The sequence below is a fragment of the Aspergillus neoniger genome (genome assembly GCF_003184625.1).
Source record: "Aspergillus neoniger CBS 115656 unplaced genomic scaffold BO87scaffold_23, whole genome shotgun sequence".
In the NCBI taxonomy this organism is placed as follows: domain Eukaryota; kingdom Fungi; phylum Ascomycota; class Eurotiomycetes; order Eurotiales; family Aspergillaceae; genus Aspergillus; species Aspergillus neoniger.
In genome coordinates, this window is record NW_020291151.1 from 623,632 (window position 1) to 634,712 (window position 11,081).

Sequence of the window (11,081 nt, forward strand, 5' to 3'; positions counted from 1 at the left end):
GACTGTCTGGACTCGGGCCCAAATATCCACTTTCTGGTCCTGAGGATCCACTTGAACCCTTCGTGGAAATAGTCACGTGAGGAATAAGAAATTGGTATCGAAAAAGACACAACGCATCATGTTTCTTGGTATGACTGTATCTTGTCTTTGTCAAGTCAGTATTGTCACATGGCTCTAAAGATGAACACTGTGATATTATTAAGCAACAACCAGATTATCGAAGGTGCCTCCACGATATTCGTCTCCTAGCACTGCGATATATATATATATATATATATATATATAGGTGATAAGGACATTTGGCAGTACTAGATCATCTTCAACTTCTCAGCGTTTCGAATTCTGTAAAAGTAGCAGTCATTCCTCAGGGTAACTTGATATTTGACCTAAATTAGGTCAGCTCCTACACTCGCATGCATCCTCACTAATCAGTTCATTTACATCTAACTGTTAAGTAACATCTCGCACAGAATATAGAGACGCTGCCACAAAATGTCATCAATCCATTTTCTATCGCTCGAAACTCGCCAGATCATCCTCGGTTACCTTGATATCGACTCTCTACTCTCTGCCATTCGCAGCTGTCGGCCATTCTATCTGGCTTACGAGGGGTATGAGGCACCTGTATCGAAGTCTTGCCTGTATACTACCATCACGCCCGAGATACTACCATATGCCATACTCACCCTAGATATCGCCAAGTCCCCGCACGGGGATGTGATTGAATACCACAAGCTAATTAGAAAGCGATTGGGGAATCCCACGGAGAAGCTCCGCAAATGGAGTTGGGATCTATCTGTAATGAAGGAATCACTCTTCGTCCACAGACATCTCTCCTTTTTCATAGACTATTACAGCAAGAAGGCGCTGGAAGAGTTCCACAACTCGTTCGGAGAGACAGAGGTTTGTGTTCCCTTATCGCGAAATGAATGGGCCCGCATAGCCCGATCATTCTACGCTCACCTGGTTATACGGCAAGCATGCCTGAATTGCTTTGTTAGGCTGAAGGACTATGAGTACTTCAGTAGAAGCTGTACTTTCGAATCCCTGGTGACGTCTGTGGCTGGGAAGCTATTGTTAAACTGCATTGACCTGGAGCAGCTCTACATCGTGAGCGCTTATTTTGGTGACATCAAATGTAAGTTGCACACTCCTAGCGGTATCGGCTTGGACTCTAAATGGTTGTTAGTTACTAAGGGCCCGATTCGAAGACTCTCCCGCGTTGGATATCTTCGATATTATAATGAGGGGGCCAGTCAGTGGTCAAAGAAGCATGTGAGACACGCTACGGTATGCTCCCTTATTTCAATTCTTTGCTCTTACCTGGTCTGATGTATCTTCGGCTCTTCTAGGATTGCCATCAAGCTTCCATGCTGTTACTGGCTCGCCGAGCACTCGATCCAAGTTACTCACACGTGTACCTACCAGTTACGGAGGGCGTACTCCCGATAACATGGAGACTCTGCAATACAAGCATGGAGAAAGGAATTGCCGGTATTTTCCGTGAGCGCGGTCGCTCTCCAGTACCTAACCCCAATCTGGCACAGGCGTGCCTTTCTAGTTTAAGCGTTCGAACATGCCGTGCGGCATTTAGGGAGGATCTCGGAACATATAAGTATGGGATAGTAATGTGGGATAAGGATAGGATGCTCAACTCGAGGCTCAAGGATATTTATCGGACAGATTGCAGCGTGCCTCTAATGTTATATATATATGAGTCCATGATGGTGTCTTCTGCGGAGCAAAACAATGACGCTTCCTTGAATGAGACCGCAGAAATTTCGACGATACTACCGGAAAAGAAAAAGACAGAGAACAAGGCTACCGCGTTCTTCGATGGCTCCCCTCAACAACCGGGACGTCAAGCTGTCTCTCGGGCAGTATCGCCTGACCTCATGTCATGGTGCTCAGATGAATTGCGCGCAGTGAAAAAGGAAAAGGCAATGAGGAGTGATTTGTCAATTGGTGCTCATCATCCAGGAACAAGCTGGGGTAGCCCGCTTGGACCGGTGTCGAGTTGCCAGCCTTATTCTCGGGTTTGCCGGTGGGAGAAGTGATATCATTTAGACCAGCAATCTGTCCTTGCATTTATTTCTCTCACATTTGTTACTTGTTCACTCAAAGTATTGTCTTTTATAATATACGCGGCCTTGCGTTCTCTTATGCATTGGTAATTTAGAATGTTGACCGTGTTTTTTTGACTTCTTGTTACTTTAACCTGTGGAGCATCTGCAAAGTTAGTACCACCGTGATTCGTATGGAAATGATGTTGATTTACCAATTCCCACACATAGCGTGGCATTCAGACGCTGACATTTGTTTAATACAATAACAATAGTGAAACACTTCAAGGGGTAGCTGGCCAGGCCCAGAATAGGTAGGAGTCAAACCTTCTAAAAAACATTCTCAGGTTACTATGTCCATTGAGGTCAGGGACCCACTTCACATGATATGAAGAGCCAGTGCAGCACCTGAGATGTGGCTTTTGCATGTGGCACAGCTATATTATGGACCCGGTCAGGATGCCATGAAAGAGCACAGACCCGAGGACAAGGAATCCAGTGGCTATGCTCAGCTGAAACAAGTACGCTAAAATAAGCCAAGGTCTTGTCATACACTCCGGAACGACCATTGAAGTGTCTCGGCTACAGCAATGTCTTGTCGTTGGGCACTCGTCCGAACAGACTTGTCCACTACTCCACAGTGGATGGAGAATGCCCGGAGCCCCCGGAATTTCGGCGAATCTCGGCCACGCTCTGTCAACCCAGCTGCCGCTGATCATGGCCGAGTGGAGCCAACGGCGACTAGCATCAAATCTAGGATAGACGTACATATGTCAGGCTACTGTTCCGTGGTAAAGAACTCGCGACAAATGTCACCCCAGACGTCCAATTCATGTCTAAACACCATGTCCATGGATGTGCTGGTCATGCTACCGAGGAAAGGCGCTATATCAAAACACCCTTGGCAGGGCTGACAGCAGCGCGACCGCCGGCAAATCACGATGCGCGATAAGCGCTACAACGCATGACCCATGACTTGGCTGACGCAACCCCGCATTATGCCTCTGTCCTTTGATTTGTTGCTGATATAAACGCCGAGTCGAGCCTTTAGGCAGCATACAAATTATATGCGGGGTCAACAATGTGCCCGGGGTATGATAAGGCTCGTATGAAGGTGAAGTCGCATCCATCGTGACATTGCCGGGCTCGGCAGATATGCGTATTGGCGCTGTAGATTACTACCAACGGTTCCAAGGTTCAGGCACCGGACCATGTTCTGAAAAAGGGGAAAATGATAGATTAGAGTTTGAACACAACGCCGAATCTTGGATTCGAAGAAGCCCGTTGTTCCTATTGGTTGTCCGAACAATGCGATCTTTTCATCCTCTGTTGTTCCAATGGTTGCATTCCAGGGCGGTGCGGTGATTGGGCGTTATGCTGAGTCAGAAGCCAGGGGTTTTCATTTTTCCCATGCAAGATCTGTTTTGCCTCTGGGACTTCCCGAGAGAACCGGAGAGATTTTGAGTACCTGAACTTAGTAATGAGGTAAACGTGGAGATTTGATCCTCGATCGTTTGCTCAAATTTGGCAAGTGGCAATCCAGTAGCGCCGATGTATCTCCATTCCCGCCAAACGGAGCATTCATGCACCACTACTGTGCCAAGCGGACGTCGGTGGATCACAGTCGTCTCATGTCCTCCTACCTCTGGGCGGCGGCCCATCCATCACAGTCTATAGGGCTGCTATGGCCCTTATGCCTGCATTTGTGGGCCGACGAGCCATGGTGGCGTCCAGAGAATTGCGCTGTTCAAACTTTGGATCAAAATGCTGGCCGGCATTCCATACATCTGTCTTTGCCTCCGGCAGTTGGTGGGCCGTGAGCAGGATGAAAATATAAATATTCTTGCTTCCTGTCTTTTCCGGCTGTCGCAGGTTCTGAAGTTCACCTTGACAATTTGTAGTCCCCACTAACGCCAACATGTATGGGACTCTTGCCTATCTCTCTTTTTTCCTGACTTGCTCTCTTGCAAGAAGCGTCGGTGATGTACACCAACACGCTGCTCGAACGACCACACAGTATGCTCAGAAGGAGCCGCCGTTGGACACTCCTTGGACGGAGGATGTCGGGACAAACCCGTGGCCCGAGTACCCCCGTCCGCAGATGGCGAGGAGTCAGTGGCAGAATCTGAATGGTATCTGGCAGTATCAGAGTGCTTCCAGCCTGAACGACAGCCAATACCCGCCTTTCGGTCAAGATCTCGCTCAAGAGGTCCTGATCCCTTCGTGCCTCGAAAGTGGACTCTCTGGTAAGTATATCATGCCTTTGAAAGCCGCAGCTGTGCTAATCCCAGACAGGCATTCAAGGAACAAACACGCTCTATTCTTGGTTCAGAACCAACTTCACAGTTCCGAATTCCTGGGGTGGAGAGAGCATTCTCCTCAACTTCGGAGCTGTAGACTATGAAGCTACCGTCTTTATCAACGGAAAGCAGGCAGGTTTCAACCGCGGTGGTTACTTTGAATTTACCGTCGACATTACCCAATATGTCGACACATCGGCGTCTAACGAAATGTTAGTATTGAGTAGCAATCATACGAAAAATTTAGGCTGACCGCAACAGGCTTGTTTTCGTGCATGACCCGACCGATAGCGATGGCTATGTCATCCCTATCGGCAAGCAGCGATTAATCCCGTCGCATATCTTCTACACTCCCTGCAGTGGTATTTGGCAGAGCGTCTGGATCGAAACTGCCCCGGCAAACTATGTGACGCAACTTGATCTTACCGCTGACATGAACGGCCAAGGTGTGTACTTTTCCCATGTTTTGCCTGCTTGGTTTTTGCTGTTAACAGAACAATGTAGTCAATGCCACCGTGCACAGTTTCACGGGCAATGGCACCGCAGTGAACATCTCTGTGTTAGATGGCGACGACGTGGTCGGATCTGCTAGCGGCTTATCCGATCAGCCTCTTCTGTTCAATGTTTCCGATCCCAAGCTTTGGTCTCCGGACTCGCCCAATCTGTACAACGTGACAGTCACCATGGGACAAGATAAGATCTCGAGTTACACTGGCTTCCGCACAATCTCGAAGGGTACTGTGGATGGTGTTGTCCGGCCTCTGTTGAACGGAAACTTCAGCTTCATCTTTGGTACACTTGACCAGGGATACTGGCCAGATGGACTTTACACTCCCCCAAACCGTGAAGCGATGGTCTATGACCTGAAGTTCCTGAAAGACATGGGCTTCAATATGGTCCGCAAGCATGTAAGTAAAGCAACTCTGCGATTCCGAGCAGGGCTAATTGGGTACCAGATCAAAGTTGAGCCAGCGCTCTGGTACCGTGCATGTGACGAAATGGGTCTCCTGGTTATTCAGGATATGCCATCTCTTCGGCCGCTGGAGACCACAGTTGATGCCAACGGCGTGTCTGTAACTATATTGCCCGACGCGGACCAGCAAAATGAATTCGGAAGGCAACTGGAGGTGCTTGTCAACCAACTCAAGAGCTACCCTAGTATCTTTGCCTGGGTAAGTAAATACTCGAATGAGTTGCGCCGTTCGTTCGTGACTGACCTTGCTATCTGCATAGGTGATTTATAACGAAGGATGGGGACAGATTACCAGCTACTATCCCGAATTCAACCTGACGTCGATTGTGAAGCAGCTTGACCCCACTCGACTGGTTGATGCGACATCTGGCTGGCATGACCACGGCGCCGGCGACTTTAGCGTAAGCCACACCCGCAGTGATCTCGAAACTCTAGATTAACCAATTCAGGATAACCACCACTATGCGAACCCCCAGTGCGGCACTCCGTTCTATTCTATCGACTCCAGCCCGTATGACTCCAACCGGATTGGTATCCAAGGAGAGTTTGGAGGACTTGGGAACAACGTTTCGATCGAGCAGTAAGTCGACATGACTCTAGATGCAGGAATGAGACTAATCAGCCACAGCCTTTGGAACAACCAAGAAGCGATCAACAGCATCAATGAGACATATGAGATTGATACAGACGTGGATGCTTGGAACTACCGCAGCCACCTTCTGCTGTCCGAGCTGCAGGATCAGGTCCGCCTGTACGCCTGCAGTGTTGGTGTATGGACTCAAACGGTTGATGTTGAGGGTGAGGTGAATGGATTGATGACATACGATCGGCGCGTCAAGCGGGTGAACGAGACTCAATGGAAGGATGATATCCAGGGTCTGTATGATGCAGCATCCAAGAGGACCAATTCTTCGTCGACGAATTGATGGTACTTTTGTTCAAAGATAGCATGGTTAGGTATATAGTTTTGATATCAATTTGCATATAAATAGAAGCGCTGTGATAGTTCAATTTGATGATTCTACTTCGAGATTGGATGATGGGAAGGTGAGGTGGTGAGTAGGAGTTCGGATTTCTCGTGATCCCGTGATGTCGATCTATGAACGAGACGGTGTATGGTACCAATGTATGGTAAGGCTAAAAGGTCACATCTACTCAAATGTAGCATGTCACAGACTACGAAGCTACAAGTACCATCTACTTGATCGCTAGGAAGGGAAAGACTCATGTTGAGGACAATACACACAGGTAAATGTGCCCATTTTCGATACTGCAGTGCTATGCTTCCCAGGCAACATGAAATAACCCTTAAAGCAGTAAAAGACACCTTAAGTCTGCTGGAGACATCAAGCTAGAGTTAGGGAGACCACTCGGCCAGCCTTACGATTCTATCATACCAAAAGACGCAGCACTCTCCCAACCAGGCCAACTTGCGGGCACATAACTGGTTGGATTCCAAGAACGAAATGAACATGGAACATGCCTTCGGAGCGCTTTCCGACCAACGTGGTAAATGTGCCTCTGGCGAGCAACACGTGGTAGGAGCAAGATGCGATGGCATCGGATATTTTCCCGAAAAGGGAGTTCGACGTCTGGCGAGGATATGGCTTGGCTGACAAGTGGTGCAATCGCGACTTCAAATCCTGCGCAGACTAGCCAAGCATCGGGCATTTAGCCACAGGAAAACCGAGTGCCATTCGCTGGCAAATCCGATCTTGTGATATGCCAAGACTTGGATCCTACCCTCATGCGATGACCTGGGATCGGATCCCACGGCATAATGAGACACCGAGGGTTCAGCATTGGACGCTTCAGGTCCGTGCCACGGGGGTTTCAATTTTTAGTCATCGGACAGGTCATGTCCGAGTCATAACTGGTATCATCCTTGCTGATCTTAATTCTTTTTGTTGTGTCAGACGGTGCACGCGAACTAATTTCCGGGGCTTGAGCTATAGTTGTCGACCGTCCCCAGTCTTACCCAAAGATGTAACAGATTGTATTATTACCAGAAGCGATGTAAGTAACCGGTAAAACGCATCCACAGCGCTTACCTTCAACACTGGTCCATGTAATACCAAACTAACACAGCATATGCTAAGTCCTTTTGTTAGTTGACAGAGAATAGATGAAAAGTGGACACAGACCTGAGCGGTGCTGTTTGCAGTTGCTGTTTTCCAGCCACCACTGTCAGCACCTACTTTCTTACCTGATGGGGTGGGTTTTTGAGAGATGTTGGATAGATAGTCTCTCTCTATCCTGACCATACATAGACTTACTGAGATGTTGCACCATGAGGCTTGTTCTCTGTACTTCAGCCTGAGATATGGGTTGCACGGCTTTACAAGTACGAACCCAGTGGGGAGCCGCAGTAGGGTACACAGTATATCTATCAAGAAAGAGGAAGTGATGCTCAACTCCCTGCAGGAACTCCTAAAATCAACAGATCCGGGAGGGGCGTTGAGGTGGCACCAGTCCGGCTCATGACAATACCATACAGAATACTGGGCGACGCCAGTGTAAATTACCGTCAGGGGCACTAGTTGGCAGGTAAACTTCTGGGGTTCCCCGAGATGCGGGGAAGAATAGGAGATTCCCTGCTTCTGCCCGCGTTTCCCCTTCATCTCCAGCTTTCACCATCCATAGTATCTGCTATGGTTCCAGGGCGCCATGCATTGGTCGTTGGCGACGATAAAAAAGCTTCACCTTAGCCAGGTTACCGCTTGGCCTGGCCTCTCTCTGCTCTGCTCGGGTCCTTGCGCCTCCTCCGACATCACCGTCAACAAGCTTCTTCCATGCGGCTGACCCTTGGCGCATCTTAGTGGTGCCCATTCTCCTCAAGTGGGATTTGAGTGGTGATCCAAGTGGAGCTATCAGGGAGATACCAAGCCGTGGCTTTTACTCGTCCGCTCAGCTTCTCATACTTTCTCGCGAATCCTTCCATTGATCCCTGCTGACACCCATCAACTCCCCCCTCCAGGGTTGGTCCTTGCAAATTAGCACAACCTGCCGCTAAACCTTTCTGTCTTCCCACACAGGGTTTCAAGCCGTGCGTGGACGGGGATCTTGATCCCTTTCATGCCTTAAGCTACGTTCGTCGGATCATCACTGGACTTCGCTCTCCAATCATCGATTCGTTGCTTCCGCCACGAGACACGCCGATGGGCTGGCTGGGGTGATGGGTGGCCCGACCACATACAACGGTACCTTCCTGACCGGTGGCACGATTGGTCCAATCCCCAACTCTAGACGCAGCTCTGACCAGACAATTTTCCGCTCATGATGCGGGGTTCGCTCTTTACCCCCGGAGATGACTCGCGGCTGACGCATGGATGAGTCGGTAGTATATATTAAGCTACCACCACTCTTCCCAGCGTTGCGACTCTCTCTTTCCCCTTCCTTTCCCGGAGCAGCCAAGTCTCGTTGTTGATCAACAGCCGCAATCATGTTGATCGGCAACATCTACGTGATTGCGAGCGTCGCCGTCGTCGGCGGCGGCTTGTTTGGCTTTGATATCTCCTCCATGTCCGCTCAGCTGAGCGAAAATTCCTATCTATGCTATTTCAACCAGGGCCCTAAGGGACCCCCCTTTACTGACGATGAGGACTGCTCCGGTCCCACATCCCTTAACCAAGGTGGCATCACGGCCGCCATGGCAGCTGGATCTTGGCTGGGTGCCTTGATTTCAGGTCCGCTTTCTGACCGCATTGGACGCAAGACGTCCATCATGGTCGGCTGCATCGTTTGGTACGTCAGGCTCTGAGGCCAGTGATGATGGTTGCTAACACCTACCGCAATATCTAGGCTGATCGGCTCCACTATTATGTGCGCTTCTCAGAACATTGGCATGCTGGTTGTTGGGCGGGTCATCAACGGTCTCGCTGTGGGCATAGAATCTGCTCAGGTCCCCGTCTACATCAGTGAACTTTCGCCACCCTCCAAGCGTGGCCGGTTTGTAGGCATGCAGCAATGGGCCATCACATGGGGTATCCTCATCATGTTCTAGTGAGTGAACTCGTTAGGATATAGCGTGGGCCAAACTAATAGCGACAGTATCTCGTACGGCTGCTCCTTCATCGGGGGACAGAAGTCCTACAACTACAGTACTGCTTCTTGGCGGGTCCCCTGGGGTCTGCAGATGCTGCCGGCTGTTTTCCTTTTCCTTGGCATGATGGTCCTGCCTGAGTCTCCTCGCTGGTTGGCGCGCAAGGATCGTTGGGAGGACTGCCACCGGGTCTTGGCTCTCGTCCACGCCAAGGGGGATCTCAGCCATCCTTTCGTTGCGCTAGAGCTGCAGGATATCCGGGACATGTGTGAGCTTGAACGTCAGTTCAAAGATGTCACTTACCTTGACCTATTCAAGCCGCGGATGATCAATCGCACGATGATCGGTCTTTTCATGCAGATCTGGTCTCAGCTGACCGGCATGAATGTGATGAGTATGTCTTCCTGTTCCCGTCCAGTCTTCTATTGGAACAGTGAACTAACGAGGGGTTTACTTTGACAGTGTACTACATCACCTACCTCTTCTCCATGGCCGGGTACAGCGGTGACTCCACCCTCCTTGCCTCCTCCATTCAGTACATTATCAATGTGTTTATGACCCTCCCGGCACTGATCTGGATGGACAAATGGGGGCGTCGTATGCCATTGCTGGTTGGCGCAGCTCTGATGGCCATCTTGATGTATGCCAACGGTGCGATCATGGCGGTTCATGGTACTGTGGTGCCTGGGGGCATCAACGGTGTTGCGGCCGAGTCGATGCGTCTTCACGGCGCTCCGGCCAAAGGTTTGATTGCCTGCACATACCTCTTCGTTGCCTCGTATGCGCCTACCTGGGGTCCTGTATCCTGGACGTATCCCCCTGAGTTGTATCCGCTGCGGCTGCGTGGTAAGGGAGTGGCTTTGTCGACCTCAGGTAACTGGGCGTTTAACACTGCATTGGGACTGTTTACACCCACGGCCTTTGAGAACATCCGGTGGAAGACCTACATCATGTTTGGAGTGTTCAACACCGCCATGTTCTTGCACGTGTTGTTCCTTTTCCCGGAGACAGCAGGAAAGACGCTCGAAGAGACGGAAGCGATGTTTGAGGATCCCAACGGCATCAAGTACATTGGTACACCGGCTTGGAAGACCAAGATGAAGACCCGGCAGGTGGAGCAGTTGGAGCACGGTGAAGTGGATGTGGAATCAAAGATTGAAGCCCGCCACGCAGAGACCACGGAGACTGCTCCCAAGTCGCAGGAGGCGACAGCGTAATATGCAGCGGAAGTATATGCAAGTGAGACCGCGAGGTGTATGTAATGTGTGTTTTACTGGATGGATACCCTCGGAGTGATGTGATAAATTGATTGAAGACCAGAGTAATGGATTGAGGCTACGGAAGCGAGAGGAATGGCAGCGTGAACGGGTTTGCTGATAGAGGGGTGTAGTATCGTGTTGAAGCAGTAATACTAGTAGCCTCGGTCACGTGACCCCTACATACCAAACAACCCCTACTTCTACCCTCGCTGCGCAACCCCTAGATAGGAACACAACACAACACACAAAAACAACTCTCTGCCCTTTCTTTGCTTCCTACGAGTAGACGTTCCAACAGGTTATGAGCCCGGCCCTTTCTACCGTGAAGCTATTCAGAACCGTTAAACGGGATCGTTGACACCAAACGAGGCGGAGAATCTACGGCCACTGCGGTAGTGGTGAACGGGAACGCGCCGGTCTTGGTGATATCAAAATCGTGCTATA

General features: G+C 50.0%; 3 protein-coding genes across 3 annotated transcripts; all 3 read left to right on the forward strand.

The window, feature by feature from the left end:
* Positions 1-154: 154 nt before the first annotated feature.
* Positions 155-1,617, forward strand: BO87DRAFT_106272 (uncharacterized protein). Its single transcript, XM_025617826.1, has 4 exons — positions 155-395; positions 471-1,138; positions 1,212-1,290; positions 1,353-1,617. Exons 2-3 carry the CDS (start codon positions 493-495, stop codon positions 1,277-1,279), a joined length of 714 nt encoding a protein of 237 aa, XP_025478184.1. The 5' UTR covers positions 155-395; positions 471-492; the 3' UTR covers positions 1,280-1,290; positions 1,353-1,617.
* A 1,871-nt stretch (positions 1,618-3,488) lies between these two features.
* BO87DRAFT_378184 (putative hydrolase) lies at positions 3,489-6,336 on the forward strand. Its single transcript, XM_025623744.1, has 8 exons — positions 3,489-4,309; positions 4,359-4,575; positions 4,625-4,809; positions 4,868-5,271; positions 5,320-5,535; positions 5,597-5,737; positions 5,786-5,916; positions 5,965-6,336. The coding sequence occupies exons 1-8, from the start codon at positions 3,982-3,984 to the stop codon at positions 6,260-6,262; spliced, it is 1,920 nt and encodes a 639-aa protein (XP_025478185.1). The 5' UTR covers positions 3,489-3,981; the 3' UTR covers positions 6,263-6,336.
* A 1,976-nt stretch (positions 6,337-8,312) lies between these two features.
* BO87DRAFT_440308 (sugar porter family MFS transporter) lies at positions 8,313-10,595 on the forward strand (the record flags this gene model as incomplete). Its single annotated transcript, XM_025627958.1, has 4 exons — positions 8,313-9,080; positions 9,138-9,338; positions 9,387-9,795; positions 9,825-10,595. The coding sequence occupies exons 1-4, from the start codon at positions 8,779-8,781 to the stop codon at positions 10,593-10,595; spliced, it is 1,683 nt and encodes a 560-aa protein (XP_025478186.1). The 5' UTR covers positions 8,313-8,778.
* Between the last annotated feature and the right edge of the window lie 486 nt (positions 10,596-11,081).

What these genes read in the sequence shown, in the direction of transcription:
- BO87DRAFT_106272 (XM_025617826.1), top strand. Translation starts at nt 493, where the DNA reads ATGTCATCAATCCATTTTCTATCGCTCGAAACTCGCCAGATCATCCTC. An exon ending in TTATTTTGGTGACATCAAAT is followed by an intron (nt 1,139 to 1,211) that starts GTAAGTTGCACA and finishes CCCGATTCGAAG; the next exon opens with ACTCTCCCGCGTTGGATATC.
- BO87DRAFT_378184 (XM_025623744.1), top strand. Translation starts at nt 3,982, where the DNA reads ATGTATGGGACTCTTGCCTATCTCTCTTTTTTCCTGACTTGCTCTCTT. An exon ending in CCTCGAAAGTGGACTCTCTG is followed by an intron (nt 4,310 to 4,358) that starts GTAAGTATATCA and finishes AATCCCAGACAG; the next exon opens with GCATTCAAGGAACAAACACG. An exon ending in ACGGCGCCGGCGACTTTAGC is followed by an intron (nt 5,738 to 5,785) that starts GTAAGCCACACC and finishes TAACCAATTCAG; the next exon opens with GATAACCACCACTATGCGAA.